This window comes from Oncorhynchus gorbuscha, linkage group LG04 (assembly GCF_021184085.1).
Source record: "Oncorhynchus gorbuscha isolate QuinsamMale2020 ecotype Even-year linkage group LG04, OgorEven_v1.0, whole genome shotgun sequence".
Classification (NCBI taxonomy): Eukaryota; Metazoa; Chordata; class Actinopteri; order Salmoniformes; family Salmonidae; genus Oncorhynchus; species Oncorhynchus gorbuscha.
The window spans coordinates 43,395,573-43,419,899 of NC_060176.1; the positions used below are offsets into that span (position 1 = coordinate 43,395,573).

Sequence of the window (24,327 nt, forward strand, 5' to 3'; positions counted from 1 at the left end):
GCCTTCGGCAGCTCTAATTGGCTCAATTCAGGAGTTTAAGCACCAGACATAAAATGGGTTTAGAATATCTATTGAGGAAGTGGAATGGATGTGAGAATGAGGATTCAGTGGGGAAATGATAATGGAACGAATGAAGCCAAAGGCAGCAGGTTAAGGGTCCGCAGAGGTTGACTTTAGAATTGGACTTCAGGTAGACATCACCGTCAGGCCGTGGTAGTCAGGCTACTGTAACGAAGAAATGTACATGGATTGGTCTTGAACACCTCTGCCTGCCTCTCAGAACATTTACGATGGATTGGATTGGTCTATCTGGCATTTTGTCGGAAGTCGATGTTGCAGAAATGTAAAATATGTTCAAGTTGTGGAAAAGATGTTTTAAAAGTGATAAATGATACAGGGTGCAATTGTGGTGGGAACCATGAAGCCACGTCTTTGGAATTCCCAACAAGGATGAATGATAATGAGCTGGCCAAAGTAAGGGCTGTCCAGAGCATTTCATATGCAGGGGCTGTTAAAAGGGTTCGAATGTTGCTCCTGAAGAGTCGATGGTGGTGGATAGGCCTTCACTGAAGGCTGCAGGGGTTGTCGCTTGACAGCAGGACCCAGATATTTTAAAGTTTAAGAAGGTGGCCTTTATAACTATGGTGATTAATGGCACTGCACGGTGGAGAGGATGTCCAGGAAAATAGACATTATTGTTGTCACGCCTTGGTCATTGTATCTTGTGTTTTTGTTAATTGTTTGGGTAGGCCAGGGTGTGACATGGGTTTATATGTTGTATTTCGTATTGGGGTTTGTATTAATTGGGAGTGTGTATTATTAGGGGTGTGTCTAGTTAGGCTTGGCTGCCTGAGGCGATTCCTAATTGGAGTCAGCTGATTCTCGTTGTCTCGGATTGGGAACCGTATTTAGGCAGCCTGAGTGCGCGTTTTATTTCGTGGGTGATTGTACCTGTCTTTGTGTTAGTCACCAGATAGGCTGTATTAGTTTCACTCGTTTGTTGTTTTTGTATTTTCAGTTATTTCATGTACCGCATTATTCTTCATTAAAAGTCATGAGTAACCTACACGCTGCATTTCGGTCTGACTCTCTACAAACAACAGACGAAGTTCATTACAATTGTGGATGCGACTGAACGGTTCCTGGGACTGAGACTTTTTCGGCTGAAGAGTTGCATGGAGTATTGTCAGAAGCCATGCCACCCCCTCAGGTCATAGAGCCTGAGAAGGGAGATATGGAGATTTGAAGGAAGAAATGGGATTTTTTTAATTGTTTTTTGGGGGGGGGTGGATTAAGTTAGTTTTTCCTATCACGAATGAGTTTTATTTATCCTTTAAGAAAGAAGAAACCTAAGGAGGTAAAGAAAACAGAGTTGGCAAGAATAAGAGCAGTCCAAAATGTCTCCTATCTCAAGGCGTTGAGAAGAGTGGAAGAAAGAGTTGAAGAAGTAATGATCAAATCAAACTATTTGTCACATGCACCGAATACAAGTGTAGACCTTACTGTGAAATGCCTACACGCCCCTAACCAACAGTGCAGTTGAAGAGTTAAAGTATTTACCAAATAATCAGAAGTAAAAAGTAACACAATAAAATAACGAGGCTATATACAGGGGGTACCGGTACCGAGTCTATATACAGGGGGTACCGGTACCGAGTCAGTGTGGAGGTTATATACAGGGGGTACCGGTACCGAGTCTATATACAGGGGGTACCGGTACCGAGTCTATATACAGAGTGTACCGGTAACGAGTCTATATACAGGGGGTACCGGTACCGAGTCTATATACAGGGGGTACCGGTACCGAGTCAGTATGTGGAGGTACGGGTCAGTCGAGGTCATTTGTACATGTAGGTAGGGGTGAAGTGACTAGGCATAGATATTAAACAGCGAGTAGCAGCAGTGTACAAAAGTTCCTTGGCTTCCTTGGGCACAGGGACTATGGTGGTCTGCTTGAAACATGTAATTATTACAGACTCTGGTCAGAGAGAGGTTGAAAATGTAATTGAAGACACTTGCCAGTTGGTCCTCGCATGCTTTGAGTACACGTCTGGTAATCCGTCTGGCCCCGCGGCTTTGTGAATGTAGACCTGTTTAAAGGTTTTGCTCACATCGGCTACCGAGAGCGTTATCACACAGTCATCCAGAACAGCTGGCGCTCTCGTGCATGCTTCAGTGTTGCTTGGCTCGAAGTGAGCATCGAGCATAAAGGCATTTAGCTCATCTGGTAGGCTCGCGTCACTGGGCAGCTCGCGTCTGGGTTTCATTTTTTTAATCATATCGTCACATACAATTTCACCTGTGTAACACTACATTATTTTGCCAACAGTTGTACAATTGCCAACAGGAAACTAGTTAACCTTTCACCATTGAGGATATGCATTGAAACCGGTGGAGTGGTCTGCATGTCATTCCAGTAACGCTGTGGTGAAATAAAACGGAGAGAACATTGTCAGCTCAGTGGAGGGGAGGGCCAGTCTGCTGCTTTCTCCCTCTGGAGAAGAGTTCTCCGTAGGCTTCACCTGCACGTTTAGTCACAATGCCATAGGCCTCGGAGCCAAGAGCCAGTCACTGAACAAACAACAAGACAACCAAACCTGTAGGTCAAAGACTCCTTCTCAAAGAAGTAACACGTGCTGAGCAGCCCAAGGTAAGGCTTGCCATGGAGAGCAATGCTCAAAGTGCTCTGTATTCTTGAATGTTTGTTTTTAATTGTAATGTGAAGCCATTGGCAAGTTTCTTCATGTGGACAATAAACTATCCTATTCTAAGCCAAGAGGGGTATATCGGTCCCCTAGAGTGGTCCAGCACTATGTCTCCTGTGTTCCTTTGGTGTGGTGCTGCCCTTGCTCTCTGGCCCTTCTCCTCTGGAGCACCCAGCCCTCTGGCGAGAAGAGCAGGGGAGACAGCAGAAGAGCTAGGCAGGGAGGGTGAGCCCCCACTTCGGTCAATCCGATCATGCCTCTCTATTCCTACTCACTGCTTAGAAGCAGAAACTCAAGAGGGAGCCACCAACACAGAGAATAGTGAGGCGCTGGACAGAGGCAAAATCAGTGCTGCATGACTGTTTTGAGAATACTGATTGAAAAGGTTCATCCACCCAGGACTCATCCAACAACATTGAGGATAATATAAGGAACAAAAATATAAATGCAACATGTGAAGTGTTGGTCCCATGTTTAATGGGACCAGGTTCCAGGTTCCCTCGGAGAGTTCATCAATGAGCTTGATGCCTTGATAAGCTCCTTTCCTGAGGACGGCTCACCTCTCACAGTTCTGGGCGACTTTAACCTCCCCACGTCTACCTTTGACTCTTTCCTCTCTGCCTCCTTCTTTCCACTCCTCTCCTCTTTTGACCTCACCCTCTCACCTTCCCCCCCTACTCACAAGGCAGGCAATACGCTCGACCTCATCTTTACTAGATGCTGTTCTTCCACTAACCTCATTGCAACTCCCCTCCAAGTCTCCGACCACTGCCTTGTATCCTTTTCCCTCTCGCTCTCATCCAACACCTCCCACACTGCCCCTACTCGGATGGTATCGCGCCGTCCCAACCTTCGCTCTCTCTCCCCCGCTACTCTCTCCTCTTCCATCCTATCATCTCTTCCCTCCGCTCAAACCTTCTCCCACCTATCTCCTGATTCTGCCTCCTCAACCCTCCTCTCCTCCCTCTCTGCATCCCTTGACTCTCTATGTCCCCTATCCTCCAGGCCGGCTCGGTCCTCCCCTCCCGCTCCGTGGCTCGATGACTCATTGCGAGCTCACAGAACAGGGCTCCGGGCAGCCGAGCGGAAATGGAGGAAAACTCGCCTCCCTGCGGACCTGGCATCCTTTCACTCCCTCCTCTCTACATTTTCCTCCTCTGTCTCTGCTGCTAAAGCCACTTTCTACCACGCTAAATTCCAAGCATCTGCCTCTAACCCTAGGAAGCTCTTTGCCACCTTCTCCTCCCTCCTGAATCCTCCGCCCCCTCCCCCCTCCTCCCTCTCTGCAGATGACTTCGTCAACCATTTTGAAAAGAAGGTCGACGACATCCGATCCTCGTTTGCTAAGTCAAACGACACCGCTGGTTCTGCTCACACTGCCCTACCCTGTGCTCTGACCTCTTTCTCCCCTCTCTCTCCAGATGAAATCTCGCGTCTTGTGACGGCTGGCCGCCCAACAACCTGCCCGCTTGACCCTATCCCCTCCTCTCTTCTCCAGACCATTTCCGGAGACCTTCTCCCTTACCTCACCTCGCTCATCAACTCATCCCTGACCGCTGGCTACGTCCCTTCCGTCTTCAAGAGAGCGAGAGTTGCACCCCTTCTGAAAAAACCTACACTCGATCCCTCCGATGTCAACAATTACAGACCAGTATCCCTTCTTTCTTTTCTCTCCAAAACTCTTGAACGTGCCGTCCTTGGCCAGCTCTCCCGCTATCTCTCTCTGAATGACCTTCTTGATCCAAATCAGTCAGGTTTCAAGACTAGTCATTCAACTGAGACTGCTCTCCTCTGTATCACGGAGGCGCTCCGCACTGCTAAAGCTAACTCTCTCTCCTCTGCTCTCATCCTTCTAGATCTATCGGCTGCCTTCAATACTGTGAACCATCAGATCCTCCTCTCCACCCTCTCCAAGTTGGGCATCTCCGGTGCGGCCCACGCTTGGATTGCGTCCTACCTGACAGGTCGCTCCTACCAGGTGGCGTGGCGAGAATCTGTCTCCTCACCACGCGCTCTCACCACTGGTGTCCCCCAGGGCTCTGTTCTTGGCCCTCTCCTATTCTCGCTATACACCAAGTCACTTGGCTCTGTCATAACCTCACATGGTCTCTCTTATCATTGCTATGCAGACGACACACAATTAATCTTCTCCTTTCCCCCTTCTGATGACCAGGTGGCGAATCGCATCTCTGCATGTCTGGCAGACATATCAGTGTGGATGACGGATCACCACCTCAAGCTGAACCTCGGCAAGACGGAGCTGCTCTTCCTCCCGGGGAAGGACTGCCCGTTCCATGATCTCGCCATCACGGTTGACAACTCCATTGTGTCCTCCTCCCAGAGCGCCAAGAACCTTGGCGTGATCCTGGACAACACCCTGTCGTTCTCAACCAACATCAAGGCGGTGGCCCGTTCCTGTAGGTTCATGCTCTACAACATCCGCAGAGTACGACCCTGCCTCACACAGGAAGCGGCGCAGGTCCTAATCCAGGCACTTGTCATCTCCCGTCTGGATTACTGCAACTCGCTGTTGGCTGGGCTCCCTGCCTGTGCCATTAAACCCCTTCAACTCATCCAGAACGCCGCAGCCCGTCTGGTGTTCAACCTTCCCAAGTTCTCTCACGTCACCCCGCTCCTCCGTTCTCTCCACTGGCTTCCAGTTGAAGCTCGCATCCGCTACAAGACCATGGTGCTTGCCTACGGAGCTGCGAGGGGAACGGCACCTCAGTACCTCCAGGCTCTGATCAGGCCCTACACCCAAACAAGGGCACTGCATTCATCCACCTCTGGCCTGCTCGCCTCCCTACCACTGAGGAAGTACAGCTCCCGCTCAGCCCAGTCAAAACTGTTCGCTGCCCTGGCCCCCCCAATGGTGGAACAAACTCCCTCACGACGCCAGGACAGCGGAGTCAATCACCACCTTCCGGAGACACCTGAAACCCCACCTCTTTAAGGAATACCTAGGATAGGATAAGTAATCCCTCTCACCCCCCCCCCTTAAAATATTTAGATGCACTATTGAGGTGAACGCACCAATTTGTAAGTCGCTCTGGATAAGAGCGTCTGCTAAATGACTTAAATGTAAATGTAAATGTAATGAGCTGAAATAAAAGATCCTAGAACTTGTCTATATGTATAAAAGCTTCTGCATGTCATTCCAGTAACGCTGTGGTGAAATAAAACGGAGAGAACATTGTCAGCTCAGTGGAAGGGAGGGCCAGTCTGCTGCTCTCAAATTTCTCTCAAATTTTGTTCACAAATTGGTTTATATCCCTGTTAGTGAGCATCCCTCCTTTGCCAAGATAATCCATCCACCTGATAGGTGAGGCATATCAAAAAGCTGATTAAACAGCATGCTCATTACACAGCTGCACCTTGTGCTGGGAACAATGAAATGCCACTCAAATGTGCAGTTTTGTCAATACCACAGATGTCTCAAGTTTTGAGGAAGCGTGCACTTGAGCATGCACCGGAGCTGCATGTTAATGTTGAATGTTAATTTCTCTACCATAAGCCAGCCTCACAACTGCAGACCACGTGTAACCACACCAGCCTAGGACCTCCACATCTGGCTTCTTCACCTGCGGGATCGTCAGAGACCAAACTGTGGGTTTGCACAACCTGTCAGAAAATGTCACAGGTAAGCTCATCTGCATCCTCACCAGCGTCTTGACCTGACTGCAATTTGGCATCATAACCGACTTCAGTGGGAAAATGCTCACCTTCGATTGCCAGTGGCACACTAGAGAAGTGTGCTTCTCACAGATGAATCCCAGTTTCAACTGTACTGAGCAGAAGTCAGACCACGTGTATGGTGTTGTGAACAGAGTGCCCCATGGTGGCAGTGGGGTTATGGTATGGTCCGGCATAAGCTACGGACATCGAAAGCAAATACATTTTATCGATGGCAATTTGAATGAACAGAGATACCATGACGAGATCCTGAGGCCCATTGTCGTGTTATTCATCCGCCGCCATCACCTCATGTTTCAGCATGATCAAGCGCCGCCCCATGTCGCAAGGATCTGTACGCAATTCCTGGAAGCTGAAAATGTCCCAGTTCTTCCATGGCCTGCATACTCACCGGACATGTCACCCATTGAATCGACTTGTACGACAGCGTGTTCCAGTTCCCGCCAATATCCAGCAACTTCACACAGGCATGGAAGAGGAGTTGGACAGTAATTCCACAAGCTACAATCAACAAGCCTGATCAACTCTATGTGAAGGAGATGTGTTGTGCTGAATGAGGTAAATGGTGGTCCCACCAGATACTGACTGTTTTTATGATCCATGCTCCTACTTAAAAAAAGGTATCTTTGACTAACAGATGCACGTCTGTATTCCCAGTCATGTGAAATCCATATATTAGGGCCTAATGAACTTATTTTAATTGATTGATTTTCCTTATGAACTGTAACTTTGTGAAATCTTTGAAATTGTTATGTGTGGGTTTTATATTTTTGTTCAGTGTACATTGTCAGTCACAGGCTTCATTAGGAAATGTGTTTGTTGTACCCGCAATAACCATTCCAGACATACCCCAACCAAAAACCCTGGATGAACGGAGATATCCGCACCATGCTGAGCGGCCGTACTGCAGCATTCATACAGTATGTGGCAACACCACAGAAGATCACAGACTTCAAAACAAATTCAGCTGTGTGGTGCCCACCGACGCCTCCCTCCCAGACGAGCTTAACACATTCTATACTCGCTTCGAGGCAGACCATACTGAACCATCCAGGAAGATTTGCTTCTCCGGACGACCAGGTGCTTTCCCTCTCCGAGGCTGACGTGAGTAAAACTCTAAAGAGTGAATACGTTCAAAGCAGCCGGCCCAGTTGGAATTACTGATCGCGTCCTCAGAGCGTGTGCTGGCCAGCGTCTTCTCAGACATCTTCAACCTGTCCCAGGCTGCTTCAAGGAGACCACCATCATCCCAGTGCTTAAGAAAAACCAGGTGACATGCCCAAATGACTATCGACCCTTCGCACTCATGAAGTGCTTCGAGAAGCTGGTCATGGCCCACCTCAAGGCCAGCATGCCAGGCACACTGTACCCACTCCAATTTGCCTACCTAGCCAACAGATCCATGGAAAATGCCATTTACATCGCTATTCACACGGCCATAACACATCTGGACAAGAGGAACACCTATGTAAGAATGCTGTTCATTGGCTACAGTTCAGTATTCAACAATATTGATTCCTCCAAGCTCAACACCAGGCCCTGGGTCTGGACACCATCCTCTGCGACAGATTGTGAGGATAGGCAACAACACCTCTTCCACACTGACTCTTAACACGGGGCCCCGACAGGGGTGGGTCCTCAGCCCTCTGCTGAACTCCCTGTTCACGCACGCCTGCGTGGCTTTGCAAGACACCAACTCCAAGTTTTCTGATGACACCACGGTTGTAGGCCCGATAACCAACAGCAATGAGTCGGTCTATAGGGCGGAGGCAAGTGAACTAGTATTATGCTGCCAGGACAACAACCTCTCCCTCAATGTCAGCAAAACAAAGGAGTTGATTGTGACTTCAGGAAGCAGAGGAGGGAACATGTGGGACAGCAGTAAAGAGAGTCAGCAGTTTTAAGTTTCTCAGCGTCTACATCACTGAGGACTTGACATGGACCATCAAAAACCCCACCACTCTTTTCAAGAGGGTGCAACAGTGACCCTACTTCCTAAGGAGACTGAAGAAACCGGTTGCATCAACGCCCTCCAGCTGGTGGTGAAGCCGGCCCAATGCATCACTTGGGCGTGTTTTTACTGTAGGTGGAAGCTCAGGGACTCTCTGGTACAAGGTGAACAGGAGCCGGACCAAAACCGACCTACAGAACTGGTTAGATTGTTGTGCCAAGGGGTGCTGTACAGGTCCGCAGTATGATACATATTAACTTGATAAGGTTTGATGATTAGTTAATAAATATACTATATTCTGCTTTTTAAATCATAGAAAGCATGTTACACCTTAACTCTTTTAGAAAGACAGGAAATAAAAATAGATGTTTCTTAGTCGACAAACCTTGTCCAGATATTTTCTTCTCTTTAACCATTTGATCGATCCATCTGTCCCTGTCTGTCTCCTGTCCAGGCTAGTGTATGGGGGAATCCCAGTCAAGGTAGTTTCTCCAGGAGATAGTTCAGTCATTCGGTCTAACGGAGTGCTGGTTACTTCACCCAACACAGAGCTGGCCATGGGCCAAATCTCACTTAATCACACTTCAAATTACAAATTGACTCTTGAGGGTGCCCTAAAAATAGCTGTTAATACCCTATATATACAAAAGGACAGCCCTTCAAATTAGTGGCTTTGGACATTTCAGCCACACCCAAATTGAATACACAGCCATGCAATCTCTATATACAATCATTGGCAGTAGAATGGTCTTACTGAAGAACTCAGTGACTTTCCACCTGGCACCATCATAGGATGCCACCTTTCCAACAAGTCAGTTTGTCAAATTTCAGCCCTGCTAGAGCTGCCCATCAACTGTAAGTGCTGTTATTGTGAAGTGGATACATCTAGGAGCAACAATGGTTCAGCTGCGAAGTGGTAGGCAACACAAGCTCACAGAACGGGACCACCGAGTGCTGTAGCATGTACAAATCTTCTGTCCTTAGTTGCAACACTTGCTGCCTCTGGAAGCAACGTCAGCACAAGAACTGTTCGTCGGGAGCTTCATGAAATGGGTTTCCATGCCCAAGCAGCCCACACAAACCTAAGATCACCATGCGCAATGCCAAGCGTCATCTGGAGGGGTGTTAAGCTCGCCGCCAATGTACTGGAGCAGAGAAAACGCATTTGCTGAAGTGATGAATCACGCTTCACCATATGGCAGTTTGATAGACAAATCTGGTTTTGGCGGAGGCCAGGAGAATGCTACCTGCATGAATGCATAGTGCCAACTGTGAAGTTTGGTGGAGGAATAGGGGAAATCTTAACGCTACAGCATACAATGACATTCTAGACAATTCTATGCTTACAACTTTGTGGCTGCAGTTTAGGGGAAGGCCCATTTTCTGTTTCAGCATGACAATGCCCCCGTGCACAAAGCGAGGTCCATACAGAAATGGTTAGTCGAAATTGGTGTGGAAGAACTTGACTGGCCTGTACAGAGCCCTGACCTCAACCCCCATCGAACACCTTTGGGATGAATTGGAATCGGCCAACATCAGTGCCCAACCTCTCTAATGCTCGTTGGGCTGAATGGAAGCAAGTCCCCACAGCAATGTTCCAACATCTAGTGGAAAGTCTTCCCAGAAGAGTGGAGGCTGTTGTAGCAACAATGGGGGGACTAACTATATGAATGCCCATGATTTTGAAATGAGATGTTCAAGCGGGTGTCCACATTCTTTTGGTCATGTGTATTTCCTTGAGACTTGTGCTGCTCTGTGTGCACCCTGTAATTTGAACCGTGCACTGAGTTGAAGTCTGTCCTCCATTTATGCGGGCTATATTCTTATCCTTCAGTATAAAGCAATCTTTCTTTATTACCATCTTATTCTGCTTTTATTGGCAGTACAGACTTTTACAGATGTTCCCATGATTATTTGTGGAATCTTAAACAGATATTTGGGATGCTGCTGACACATCTAATAGGAAGTGCAGTATTTCTGGAGCTATATGTTCTAGGACAGACGAAAAGCAATGCTCATGGCATTTCACCTCTGGTAAAGGATGTGACCTACCACCTGAGCAGTCTCCCTCCTGACACACCTGTGCAGGACTAATCTGCGTGCTCCATGGTGACTCTAAGGCTAGCTCACCTATAGTCACCAGGCAGTGCTACTACCTTGCTATTAATCATCAGTAATGATAAATTACTGTACATCAACAATACCGTCCATGATTGTGGCTAATTCCATTTGAACTATTTGTGAGTATAGCGTTATTGCCATTGTTTTGACAGGATCCTGAACTTCTACAACCAGCCAAGGCACTCTGAAGCTCCCTGCTACACCGAGCTGTTTGAACAAGGTTAGACCATGTACATGTTTCATCCATCCATCTTTTAAATGTTTTTATTGAACCTTTATTTAACTAGGCAAGTCAGTTAAGAACAAATTCTTATTTACAATGACAGCCCAAACCCAGGCGACGGCTTTCTATCATGTGCAATTTAGTCCATTTTGTATTGGCCCATAGAGATACGTTGTATTTATCTCTGTGCAGGTGACTAGTTCAGCACCAATGTCATGGACAAAGCAGGTACCTAAGTGTTGCACTTGCTAGCATAGCTATTTTTATTAGGGGTTTGACTGTTACCGTTTGTTTTCAGTTTCAGGCCTAACTGTGTTGTTGGAGAAGATCAAACACTTCAACCTTATCCTTAGTGTCACTATTCTGAGTGGTGGTCATGGATGATGATCCTGGGTAGGGTACATGACTGTTCTGCATTCTACAAGACATTTCTGTCTTTAGCAAGACCGCACCAAAGTTGGCCTTAGAAGAAACAGACCAGGCTAATGCATCAAGGCTAACAGGTACCTGTCCTTGATTAGAAATCTGTGTTCCTTTATCCAGCTCTGTCCAGTTCTATTGGAGAACCGTCATCTTCTCGAGAGGGGTTCTACAGGGGTGGGCTGTGGTTCGAGCGGTTCTAAAGAGAACGTGGCCCACTGTGAGCCGGTCAGCAGGAGCAGCATCGCGGAGGCCCTCCAGAGCCAGGATATCGACAACCTCCTCCCTGTATGATGGGTAAAACAGTCCTGCATGAAACAAGACTTCTTGAAAATGAGGAACATAAATATGAATTGGATTCAGTTTCATCAAGTAACACTTGTCAGCATCAAATGCAACATCATCTAGTGCAGTTTTCTTTACTTGCAGTTGAAGTACAGACTGCAGAAAAAATTAAGTAAGAGTTTCCCATGATTGAGAGGCTTAGATACAGCTCAGTTGGTAGAGCATAGTGCTTGCCACGCCAAGATAGTGGGTTTGATTCCCGGGACCACCCATACATAAAATGTATGCATGTATGACTAACTCGCTTTGGGTAAAAGTGTCTGCTAAATATTATATATAGACGGTCATGGTATTGGCGCCTGTAACTTTAATATTCAGCCTCAACCCATGGATGGTTAGACAGTGGTTAGACCAGACTCAATGGAAAGAGGATGGTGTGTCGTGTTGACACTAGGCAGCAGTTAGACAATTTTATTGGAATAATTATTTTACAGTCTGCACTGTCTTCATATCATGAGGTTTCTTATAGAGCGACAATCATGACTAATAAGTCATTTAAATAAATTAAACTCAACTCATCTGTGTGGTTCCATTTGACCTAGAGTTGTCAGTGCTCTGTGAAGAGTACAGTTTGATGATAAAAGAACGAACAAGCGACATGATGCCCCATTTAAAAAAAAATCAAATTCCTCTGTTTTTGGTGTTCTTGTAAAATATAAATGCAAAACAAGAACTCAAAGTACTGGACTATAATGTATATTTGAAACTGTTGAACTTGAAAAATAAAGCTGTTTTAATGTTTTTTTTTTAAATGATGGAAATGACTTTGTGTGCTGTAAGTCTACAGCATGTGTGTGTAATTTTATATTTTTATGAATAAAAGGAATAATGCCTTAAAGTAGAATAGGCTAGATGTGTTTTTCTTTTTTTTTCTTTTGCTGTGGCAATTTTAGCATGTAAATTCCCCAAAATGTTTTGTTGATGCATGCCAGCACAGCCACTACACAACACTAAACAATACATTAATTGGACTATAATGGTGACAAACCGTGGACACAAACTGTTAGGGCTTACATAAGATCTCCCAACAGCAGTTCCAACACCTTACCGCTGTTACTAATAGCGAAGTCTTGCCTGGCATCAAAAGAGTTCATTCGGCCTCATTTACTGCCTTTAAAAAAAAACTCTATGGCAGACTTGCTTTTAACAGATGTGGTTTCTACTGACGATTAAGATGTCAGTAGATAAGAGGCAATCCCTAATTTCGATTAAGACAATGAGCAAGCTAGGACGCACGTAATATAATTATTTTTTCAGCTCTTGAAATGTACAGCGACAGAATTCGGAACATGGGCCGTTCTTACAGTATTCTCCCTGTACACCAAGTCAGAACCGTAGGATAAATAAAGGTGGCATATAAGCAGACAATGAAAGCTCTTAAAATATTCGGTGAGGACATTTATCTAAAACAGGCTATAGGCTACATGCGCACCACCAAGTCAGAACAGTAAGCTAAGTTATGCAGGGGAAAGGGACCAAATGATTAGGGTGAGGCACATGGACTACTAACAGCTTACTACACAATATACACTTAGGTATACTGTAGCTAAGAATGTAATACTGTCTCCCTGGCATTTCACATTTATGCAGCAGCACACGACATTTTTGGACTTGTGCTGTGTTCACTAGAACAGGAAAGTGGCACCGCTGTCCTTAGTGGGCACATTTTGTGATCAAACTTTGACATCAAAGTCTGGTATTCTCTGTATTTATGGTGTTTTCAAGACAACTGTGAACAAAGAAAAAAACAAGGTTGAATCATGACGTTAGTGATCTTCAGGTGGGAGCTCTGAAAAGAGACCCGAGTTCGAGACTTGGAATTCTGAGTTGGATGACCATTCAAAACTTATTTTCCCAGTTAGAGCTAGCTTTTTTTCCCCAAGTTCCCAGTTCTCTTGAACTCACTGAAGTCTAAGATTTCCCAGTTCCGAGTTTCCAGTTGTTTTGAAAGTGACAGAAGTCATGTTGGATTGACAGCATGACCAATGTGGAATGTTTATCCTTTTAAGCTTGGAAAAGAGACCCTTAAACCCAGACTTGGACCACACATCCACTCCACTGAATAGCGGGCTAGGGATTGCTCTGCAGTTAGCCACTGATTCCTTCCAAATCACTTATTGTTGAATTTGCGATTTCCAACTTGTTGTGTGATGTTTTTGTCCAATGGAAGATGAGCACTGATACGTTTTATCTCTAATTTATCTTCATAAGACAAACATTGAAAACAATTTGCCAGTAGATTGTCGACTTGATTCATGATGACGACTGCTAGCTTGCTAGCTAAGATTTTGCTAGCTAAGCCCAATCAAAACTATTGAAGATATAATGTGATTTGACATCATTTTATCTGTGGCCAATGATCTTCAGCCTTCTTGGATGGGCACTTCTAATGTAACTCTATGGCAGCACCCAAGGGGCTTGAATTCTCAAGCTCTCCCGGTAGATTTTGCTGTGACGTAGTGTCCCCATGAGTGACAGAACACTGAGCCAATCACGGCGCAACGTCACCAACCCCTACGCTCCATATTTTCTGCTGGCTGCCCCACCACATAAAGCTCTGAGCTAGGCTGAAACACCTTCATTTTGGAGCTGCCTTACTCAAGAAAGCAAAAAAGCGATGCAGGTTTTTAACTCAATGATTTATAAAAAAATATATATAAACTGATATGTGACGCATATTAATGCCAAAATAACATGTAAAACAGGCAACAAAAATGAGCTAAACAGGTAGGGCTTAAAATGTGTAAAACCAGCAATGGGAGGACCTGTAGAAAGTACAGTAGAGGGAGAGTTGTGCTGAGAATCAGTTTTAGTGCTGCTTTCCCCTCAGAGAATCATGGTGAGTCACTTACTCTTTCTCATGCCACTTAAATTACAAAATGATGGCCAGACTTCATCAACGCAACTATTTTCCTACAGTCCCAAAGGATTGCTGATACATAGAAATATAGCCTACTATACCTACTAGAGATGCCTACTAGAAGCAGCTATTCTGATATTACAGAATCTTCATTAAGAGTCTAGGTGTCAATCTAATGAAAATCCCCATTAAAATCTGACAATTTAAGCTAGAGATATCTTGTATATCATATAGAGATATGTTTTTGCTTGTGGTGCATATCAAGCCACCTCATCCAAATATGTCGCCCTTATGCATCTGTGGTGGAAAGTGACAGCTCAACAGGCTATTTGTCAGACCAGGAGACATTCCGAAAATCGGTCTTCTCACGAAAATGGAAGCATTATTCTACTCTATGTGAGAGGTCCAAGGTTGAGGACAGTGGGCCCTCCTCCCTCACCTCCTGCCCCCCATGCCAGCAGTTTTCCTGTCCCTCTGCCTCCTCGCCTTCTCTCTCACTCCCCTGCAGCTTTGTAAGTACACTACTCTTCTTGTGAGAATCACATATTCAAGAATGAACTCCTATAGCATACTACAGTTACTGGGTTAGACTTTTGGTTATTATTCCCAAAATGGCTATAACTGTAGAAGTACAACTATGTTTATAAATTAGTGTAGTGGAGAAACATGTATCCCTGTATGTAGCTTTCAGGGCCAATTCAGGTGATTCACACAGCCAAGGCTTGGGCGGACTATGAAGGAGGAAAGACTGACTTGCCACTAAAGCAGAGAGAGACTATGGATAGCATACGCATCACTGACAACCCAGAGGGACGTTGGCTGGCCAGTGTATACACATTAGAGGTCGACCGATTATGATTTTTCAATGCCAATACTGATACCGATTATTGGAGGACCAAAATAAGCCGATAACGATTATTCGCCCAATTTTTTTATTTCTTTATTTGTAATAATGACAATTACAACAACACTGAATGAACACTTATTTTAACTTAATATAATACAGCAATAAAAATCAATTTTGCCTCAAATAAATAATGAAACATGATAAATTTGGTTTAAATAATGCAAAAACAAAGTGTTGGAGAAGAAAGTAAAAGTGCAATATGTGCCATGTAAAAAAGCTAACGTTTGAGTTCCTTTCTCAGAACATGAGAACACATGAAAGTTGGTGCTTCCTTTTAACATGAGACTTTAATATTCCAAGGTAAGAGGTTTTAGGTTGTAGTTAATATAGTATTTATAGGGCTATTTCTCTCTATACCATTTGTATTTCATATACCTTTGACTATTGGATGTTGTTATAGGCACTTTACTATTGCCAATGTAACAGTATAGCTTCCGTTCCTCTCCTCGCCCCTACCTGGGCTCGAACCAGGAACACATCGACAACAGCCACACTCGAAGCAGCGTTAACCATGCAGCGCAAGGGGAATAACCACTCCAAGTCTCAGAGCGAGTGACGTTTGAAACGTTATTAGCGCGCATACCGCTAACTAGCTAGCCATTTCACATCGGTTACACGAGCCTAATCTCGGGAGTTGATAGGCTTGAAGTCATAAATAGCGCTGTGCTTGCGAAGAGCTGCTGGCAAAATGCACGAAAGTGCTGTTTGAATGAATGCTTACAAGCCTGCTGCTGCCTACCATCGCTCAGACAGATTGCTCTATCAAATCACAGACGTAGTTATAACATAATAACACACAGAAATACGAGCCTTATGTCATTAATATGGTCGAATCCGGAAACTATAATTTCAAAAACAAAACGTTTATTATTTCAGTGAAATACGAAACCGTTGGGTATTTTATCTAACGGGTGGCATCCCTAAGTCTAAATATTCCTGTTACATTGTACAACCTTCAATGTTATGTTATAATTACGTAACATTCTGGCAAATTAGTTCGCAATGAGCCAGGCTGCCCAAACTGTTGCATATACCCTGACTCTGCATGTAATGAACGCAAGAGAAGTGACACAATTTCACCTGGTTAATATTGCCTGCTAACATGGATTTCCTTTAGCTAAATATGCAGGTTTAAAAATATATACTTCTGTGTTTGGATTTTAAGCAAGGCATTGGTGTTTGTGGTTAGGTACAGTCGTGCAACGATTGTGCTTATTTCGCACTAGCACTTTTGTTAAATCATCCCCCAGCGTTGCATCGATTATATGCAAGGCAGGACACGCTAGATAAACTAGTAATATCATCAACCATGTGTAGTTATAACTAGTGATTATGATTGATTGATTGTTTTTTATAAGATAAGTTTAATTCTAGCTAGCAACTTACCTTGGCTTCTAACAGGCCGACTCCTTGTGGAGTGAAATGAGAGGCAGGTGGTTAGAGCATTGGACTTGTTAACTGCAAGGTTGCAAGATTGAATCCCCCGAGCTGACAAGGTAAAAATCTGTCGTTCTGCCCCTGAACAAGGCAGTTAACCCACCGTTCCTAGGCCGTCACTGAAAATAAGAATGTGTTCTTAACTGACTTGCCTGGTTAAATAAAGGTGTAAAAAAAATTGTTATGAAAACTTTAAATCGGCCCTAATTAATCGGCCATTCCGATGAACCTTCGACCTCTAATACACATACCGGTAGATATTCAGCAAATGCACACACATAAACACACACGGCAAGCGCAAACTCACACACACAAACACACGCCACCCTCCACCCTCTCTTTACCTGTTCTTAATGCCTCCTGCTCCTTGTGGGTTCTAGATGGGTATGTATGGACCAGTGGTGTAAAGTGCTGAAGTAAAAATACTTTAAAGTACTACTTAAGTAGTTTTTTGGGGGTATTTGTACTTTACTTTACTATTATATTTTTGACAACTTTTACTTTTACTTCACTACATTCCTTGAGAAAATTATGTACTTTTTACATAATCTGACACTCAAAAGTACTAGTTACAATTTCAATGCTTAGCAGTACAGGACATTGGTCCAATTCACACACTTATCAAGAGAACGTCGCTGGTCCTCCCTACTGCCTCACATCTGGTGGACTCACCATACATAAATGCTTCCTTTGTAAATGATGTCTGAGTCTTGGAGTGTGCCCCTGGCTGTCATAAAAAGTTATAAAAAAGGAAATTGTGTTGTCTGGTTTGCTAAAAATAAGGAATTTGATGTATAGCATTTACTTTTACTTTGTTCTTTTACTCAAGTACGACAATTTTTTACTTTTTCCACCACTGTACTTAAGTACATTTAAAATCTGATACTTTTAGACTTTTACTCAAGTAGTATTTTACTGGGTTACTTTCTCTTTTACTTGAGTTGTTTTATATTTATGTTACTCAAGTATGACAATTGAGTACTTTTTCTACCTCTGGTAAAGACTAAGTCTGTGGACCTTGATTTTGACCTTCTGAAGCAGGTTTACAATGACTAGCCATCCAGGACAAAACCTGCAGGTAAAATAAACGAAATAAATTACGTGTTAAATGTTTGAGGAATATTTGTCAATATTTGTCAATTTATGACCGTTTCTTATCTTTGTATAGTATTTGACTGGCATCTAGCGGTCAGAAATTGTATTGCAAAAGTCATGCTGAAACAGTTGTGCATTGACAAATAGTTTAATCTTTATCCCTTCTTTCCTTTATGAAAGCCCCTGAACCCTTTCCCACATATAATCTCAATACAGTGAATACACCATCTGGATCTTTTTGTTCAATAACGGTTTAATCTCTTTCCCCTTCCACCACCTCGCCTGTTTACAGATGGAGGTAATGATAAGATCACTTGTTCATTAGGAAAGTGAAGAGCAACCATTTCTTTCCCAGTCAAATTATTTCCCTGTATTCTATAAATAAAACCCCTATTCTATTTGTTGTTCTGTACAGTGTAAACTGTCAAATCGAGTTAAAGAAGTGTGTTGCTTCATTGGTTTAAAATATGTGTTCAACAGTACTACTGATGACCTTTTTGGCTTTATGTCCATAGACAAGATATTTATATAACAGTGTGGAGTCCCAGAACGTCCCTGCCCTTCCGCCTCTCAACAGGTGAGAAGATGGTCACAGTGACATAGTTGGGTCGACCAACTATACTCTCGAATAGTCAGCTCAGACACAAATGAGCTTGAAATCAATTCCTGAGTTGAATAATTTTGTGTTTCTCCATTTCAGTCTCCTTCAGCTGACACCTAGGGAAAAGCAAGGGGGATTAGACCATAAGAAGAAGAATACGTTTGAGAAAGAGGAAAAGGAAACCAGAAGAAATTTATAAGGATTTATAATTTTGACTGGAGAAAACATAGTAACTTAATGTAGTTGAGGCTGGCACATAACTGTCTCACTTCTCATTTCATGCTATCCATATCTGATTAAAGTGAAAATACAGAAAAAATATATTTAAAAAACAATGTAGTTACTCCCAGACAACATTCTTAAATGTTGATAAACAATTTATATTTTTTATGTGATCAGATTGATATTGTACATAATTTGTAGTAACACTGTTGACATTTTCCACTGTCAGTTTGAAGGGGAGATCCAGGTGTTATAGGTTGTTACTATAGCTCCTACATTGGCCAGTAAGAAATTGGGGAACAAATACTTGCAGTTAATGGCAGGAGAGGTGATCGATGTCGTTGTGAAGGCAACAGACGGCAAACTGATCGTCAGGAACAGAGACGGGAAGTGTAAGTTGGCATCAGTTGTGATTGCTGTGGATGAATTATTCACAATCAATATGAATGAACCTTGAAGTTTGATTAATTGCAATATTTATCCCTCTTTTCCACTTGGTTATGTGTCCATGGTCAATGTTGGACAGTGAGTTCAAGAGTTATTTCTGTTTGTAGAAGCACACATGCATGCATGGGCTCACTCAAAAACATTTACACGTACATGCGGACACACACACGCACAGAAATGATACACAACTAATGTTTTGATATATGATTTTACTTCATCAGGGATGGTGGAGATATTTATAATGACATTGGAGAAGGTATGCCTCTTAAACATTCTAGAAAATGTTTTGGACTAACTGGACAAAAATTGGTGGAAACATTTGCATTGCCAGCTGTACAGACTGCTTTCAATATGTTTGTTTGCAGTGAAAATTGGCCTACCTATAGAATCATGACTGCGTCTCAGTGCAAGGTGCGTCACTACAGTCCCTGGTTTGAATCCAGGCTGTATCACATCTGGCTGGGATTGGGCGGCGTACAATTGGCCCCACGCCGTCAGAGTTTGGCCAGGGTAGGCCATCATTGTAAATAATAATTTGTTCTTAACTGATTTGCCTAGTTAAGTAAAAGTTCAATTTGTTTTTAAAGAAAATGACAGCTTCTTCAAATCAAATCAAATTTTATTAGTCACATGCGCCGAATACAACAGGTGTATTTTATGGTACTATGTGTTTATTTCTGGTGAAAAAACAATGTACTTCAAATGTGTAATTTGATTGTGTTGAAATAATTACAGATACATGTGCCTTGACTACTATTGTTGTTGTGTTTATTCAATTTGAATGAATGGACAGCGGAGACAATCACCACCTTCCGGAGACACCTGAAACCCCACCTCTTTAAGGAATACCTAGGATAGGATAAGTAATCCTTCTCACCCCCCCTTAAGATTTAGGTGCACTATTGTAAAGTGACTGTTCCACTGGATGTCATAAGGTGAATGCACCAATTTGTAAGTCGCTCTGGATAAGAGCGTCTGCTAAATGACTTAAATGTAAATGTAAATGAATGGGTTGCAATGTAAATGAATGTGTTTAAGAAAAATTGCTCTCTCAGCATGTGAAACATTTGCTGTGTATTTTAGTTGGTGTCTTTATATTAAAATATGCTCTCAGACCGGAAAAGGCTATAAAAGGACACTCCTGACCTGCAAAACAATATTTAATTTCAGAATTGGTTCAAATTAGGTTACGGTCAGGGTTAAAGGTTTGGTTAAGGTCAGTCGTTTTACAAGTCAGGAATGTCATTATTGCCTCTCCCTAAGACCATTCGTACAAGTCAATGCGCGATAAACCAATCCCTATTATCTCGCGAGATTTCACGAAGTTTCCGGTGTTGTGTATGTTCCTGGAAACATGGCGGTCAGCATCCGCGGCCGTCCGATCCGAAGTCTTCGGATGCGAGGTAAGCTTGAAATACTCACCCCGACATAGGCTTTATAAACTTGAAATTGTAAATTACTATTTACTCTAGTTTATTTAGACCCAGGTGTGTTTCATTACAATGTCCTCGTTGTCTATTTTTGACAGGTCGGAATGACAGTGGGGAAGAGAACGTACCGCTCGATCTGACCAGAGGTAACGTTAAGCAGAAAGTATTCACGCGAAGTGAAAGCGATTATTGTACAAATGGATGCTAATGTTTGCAGCAATATTAAAGTGATGATGGGACTGGAAAATGGCTGAAAATACCTTATACGGCTTATTGGTTGTTGAATACTTTGATAACCAGCTTGCAGAATCTTAAGGAACACCAAAGAGGCGTAACGTCAGCAAGGGTGTATGTTTTACGCCGATTATGTTAAAAACGTTCTTAAACGGATGCAAACTGAACGAAACCGGGAGGGAACTAACTGATTTTGTCCAATACAAAATCTCTTTTTAGTTGCAAAACACAGCTGTTTGGACTAATAAAACCCCAGAGCGTATTTATTACTCCGATTTAGCTGCAGAACGTGTCTTAAACGGAGCGAAACGGGGAGGGACCTAACGTTATCTTAATATGCCGAATAAACGCTCGTTTTGCTCTGTTTGGTTCTTCAACGGTTTTCGTAATGAATACGCCCTAGCTATCATAGGCAAGATAATGCTCCTGTGTTGTTTTGATTAGTGACTAGTATTAGCTAGCTTTGCTATACAATGTATTTGTTATGACTGGGTTGAGTTAGCTGGCTAATTATTTGGGCGTGTGGCTAGTTATATAGCTAGCTACATTCCTAGGATTATAATGTGGTAAGCTTAGCAAGCTTTTAAAATATTGTAGCTAGCTAACGTAAACACGGTCAATCATACAGCCGCTAGGTTTGTCTGAAGGTCGTTCACAACTCTGTTGCTAGCTAACTTCCAGCTGAAACCGGCGGTGGGCGTCACATTTTGACAACTGGAGTTCATGGTTAGATAGACATTGAGTATGAGTATTTACTAGCCAGAAGCTAATACACTGATGACTTTTCCAGCACAGTCTGTCAACTCCTGTCCTGCCAGCGTTTCACATTTCCTGTGATGGAAGCCCCTGACTCAGTAATGTCCCTATGCAATCACTTGCATCCTACAACCATGCCCTCAAATTGTTCCCGATGCTGCTTCTACTCCTGTTACAGATTGTAAACAGATGAATAGGAGTTCATCAATCATGTTTTTAATAAGGATAGAGCATGTAACGTTAATTGTGAACAACTGCCTTCAAGCGTTGCACTATGTATCTTCACTAACACAAGTTCTACCCTCACAATATTTCATGTATGAGATGGAAGGGGGGTACCTCGTCAGTTGAACAACTGAATGCATTTAACCCAACCCCTCTGAATTGGGGGGCAGAGCGTGGATATACCTGTGGGAAGTCAAATTGCATCACATTTTCACTGTGCTATAGAATAGGTTGCAGTTTGGGATCCAAAGCAGCCTAGTTGAGTGGCTGCCTGAGCACCCTTTTCCTCTGGTACATTATCATTAACAGCCCCAGCCTGACACAGATGGAATTATATGAGATACTGTAGCTAGGTGTGTTTATGTGCATGTATCTTTTAGCTACCGTGTCATGTTTGAGGTGAATGAGATGAAAAACAGAAGGAACTTCCTACTTTTGACCCTGCCTAAACATGCCTTCTATTTAGATGTTCAGGGTGTGTTTACTGTTCACAGTGCATTGGTGTGACCAGATAAAACGAGTTCATGTTCGATACCGATATATGTGCATTGGTTCAGTGTTACTGGAATATCAAAAATATTTTTATGTTTTGTTAGTATTTCAACTTCCTTCTTTTTTTACAGAACCCTCTGACAACTTGCGTGAAATTCTTCAAAATGTTGCCAAGCCACACGGCGTCACCAACATGCGGAAACTGGGCCACCTGAACAATTTCATAAAGGTATTACTGATTTATGTAATGATGGTCATGGCAGTTGCCCTCATTATTGAAGTGCATGGTTTAGCTTTGCTGTATTGTGCCCCAACGTAACATTGTTGGACTGTCTATAATAGGTTTAGGGTCAAAGTTAAAATATCACAGCTTATAAGTGCCGACATGGTCATACTCGTAATCATATCTGTAAATTGACATTCGGATCGGATGATACTCCTAATCGGGGAATAAATGAAGTGTTTTAATATTAGGTAGCGCAATTGCTAACTAGCGTCAGCGCAATGACTGGAAGTCCAATCATTGCAATAATGCTGGTTAGCAATTGCGCTAGCTAAAGGCACAATGGTATCCACGATTTCATCTGACTCTGGGGAAGTGGATAAAGGGCCTCATTGCCAAAATCCGAAAGTATCCCTTTAACATGAGATCAAACTAATGAAAAGCACAAATGGGACTAGTAAGATCACGATTAATGTGGATAATCAGAGGAAGCGTTTGGTCTGCTGAAGCTGGTCATGAAGATCCAGTGTTGGTCAATATGGACTGGAGATGGTATATTGTTAACCGTATGGCCTATTAATGACACACACACTGAGTGTACAAAACATTAAGGACACCTTTACATTTACATTTAACATTTAAGTCATTTAGCAGACGCTCTTATCCAGAGCGACTTACAAATTGGTGCATTCACCTTATGACATCCAGTGGAACAACCACTTTACAATAGTGCATCTAAATATTTTAAGGGGGGGGGTGAGAAGGATTACTTTATCCTATCCTAGGTATTCCTTAAAGAGGTGGGGTTTCAGGTGTCTCCGGAAGGTGGTGATTGACTCCGCTGTCCTGGCGTCGTGAGGGAGTTTGTTCCACCATTGGGGAGCCAGAGCAGCGAACAGTTTTGACTGAGCTGAGCGGGAACTGTACTTCCTCAGTGGTAGGGAGGCGAGCAGGCCAGAGGTGGATGAACGCAGTGCCCTTATTTGGGTGTAGGGCCTGATCAGAGCCTGGAGGTACTGAGGTGCCGTTCCCCTCACAGCTCCGTAGGCAAGCACCATGGTCTTGTAGCGGATGCGAGCTTCAACTGGAAGCCAGTGGAGAGAGCGGAGGAGCGGGGTGACGTGAGAGAACTTGGGAAGGTTGAACACTAGACGGGCTGCGGCGTTCTGGATGAGTTGTAGGGGTTTAATGGCACAGGCAGGAGCCCAGCCAACAGCGAGTTGCAGTAATCCAGACGGGAGATGACAAGTGCCTGGATTAGGACCTGCGCCGCTTCCTGTGTGAGGCAGGGTCGTACTCTGCGGATGTTGTAGAGCATGAACCTACAGGAACGGGCCACCGCCTTGATATTAGTTGAGAACGACAGTTTGTTGTCCAGGATCACGCCAAGGTTCTTAGCGCTCTGGGAGGAGGACACAATGGAGTTGTCAACCGTGATGGCGAGATCATGGAACGGGCAGTCCTTCCCCGGGAGGAAGAGCAGCTCCGTCTTGCCGAAGTTCAGCTTGAGGTGGTGATCCGTCATCCACACTGATATGTCTGCCAGACATGCAGAGATGTGATTCGCCACCTGGTCATCAGAAGGGGGAAAGGAGAAGATTAATTGTGTGTCGTCTGCATAGCAATGATAGGAGAGACCATGTGAGGTTATGACAGAGCCAAGTGACTTGGTGTATAGCGAGAATAGGAGAGGGCCTAGAACAGAGCCCTGGGGGACACCAGTGGTGAGAGCGCGTGGTGAGGAGACAGATTCTCGCCACGCCACCTGGTAGGAGCGACCTGTCAGGTAGGACGCAATCCAAGCGTGGGCCGCGCCTTCCTAATATTGAGTTGCACTACCCCCTTTTTCCCTTAGAACACCCTCAATTAATCGGGGCATGGACTCTACAAGGTGTTGAAAGCATTCCACAGGGATGCTGGCTCATGTTGACTCCAATGCC

General features: G+C 43.8%; 1 protein-coding gene across 1 annotated transcript in view; it reads left to right on the forward strand.

Annotated features, from left to right (window-relative positions):
• Positions 1-20,320: 20,320 nt before the first annotated feature.
• The window catches only part of LOC124034114 (rapamycin-insensitive companion of mTOR-like), a 28,023-nt gene continuing 24,016 nt past the window's right edge, over positions 20,321-24,327 (forward strand). The window contains 3 exon segments of the mRNA XM_046346860.1: positions 20,321-20,430; positions 20,556-20,603; positions 22,296-22,393. Of these exon segments, the coding sequence (XP_046202816.1) occupies positions 20,382-20,430; positions 20,556-20,603; positions 22,296-22,393 (195 nt within the window). The 5' untranslated portion in view covers positions 20,321-20,381.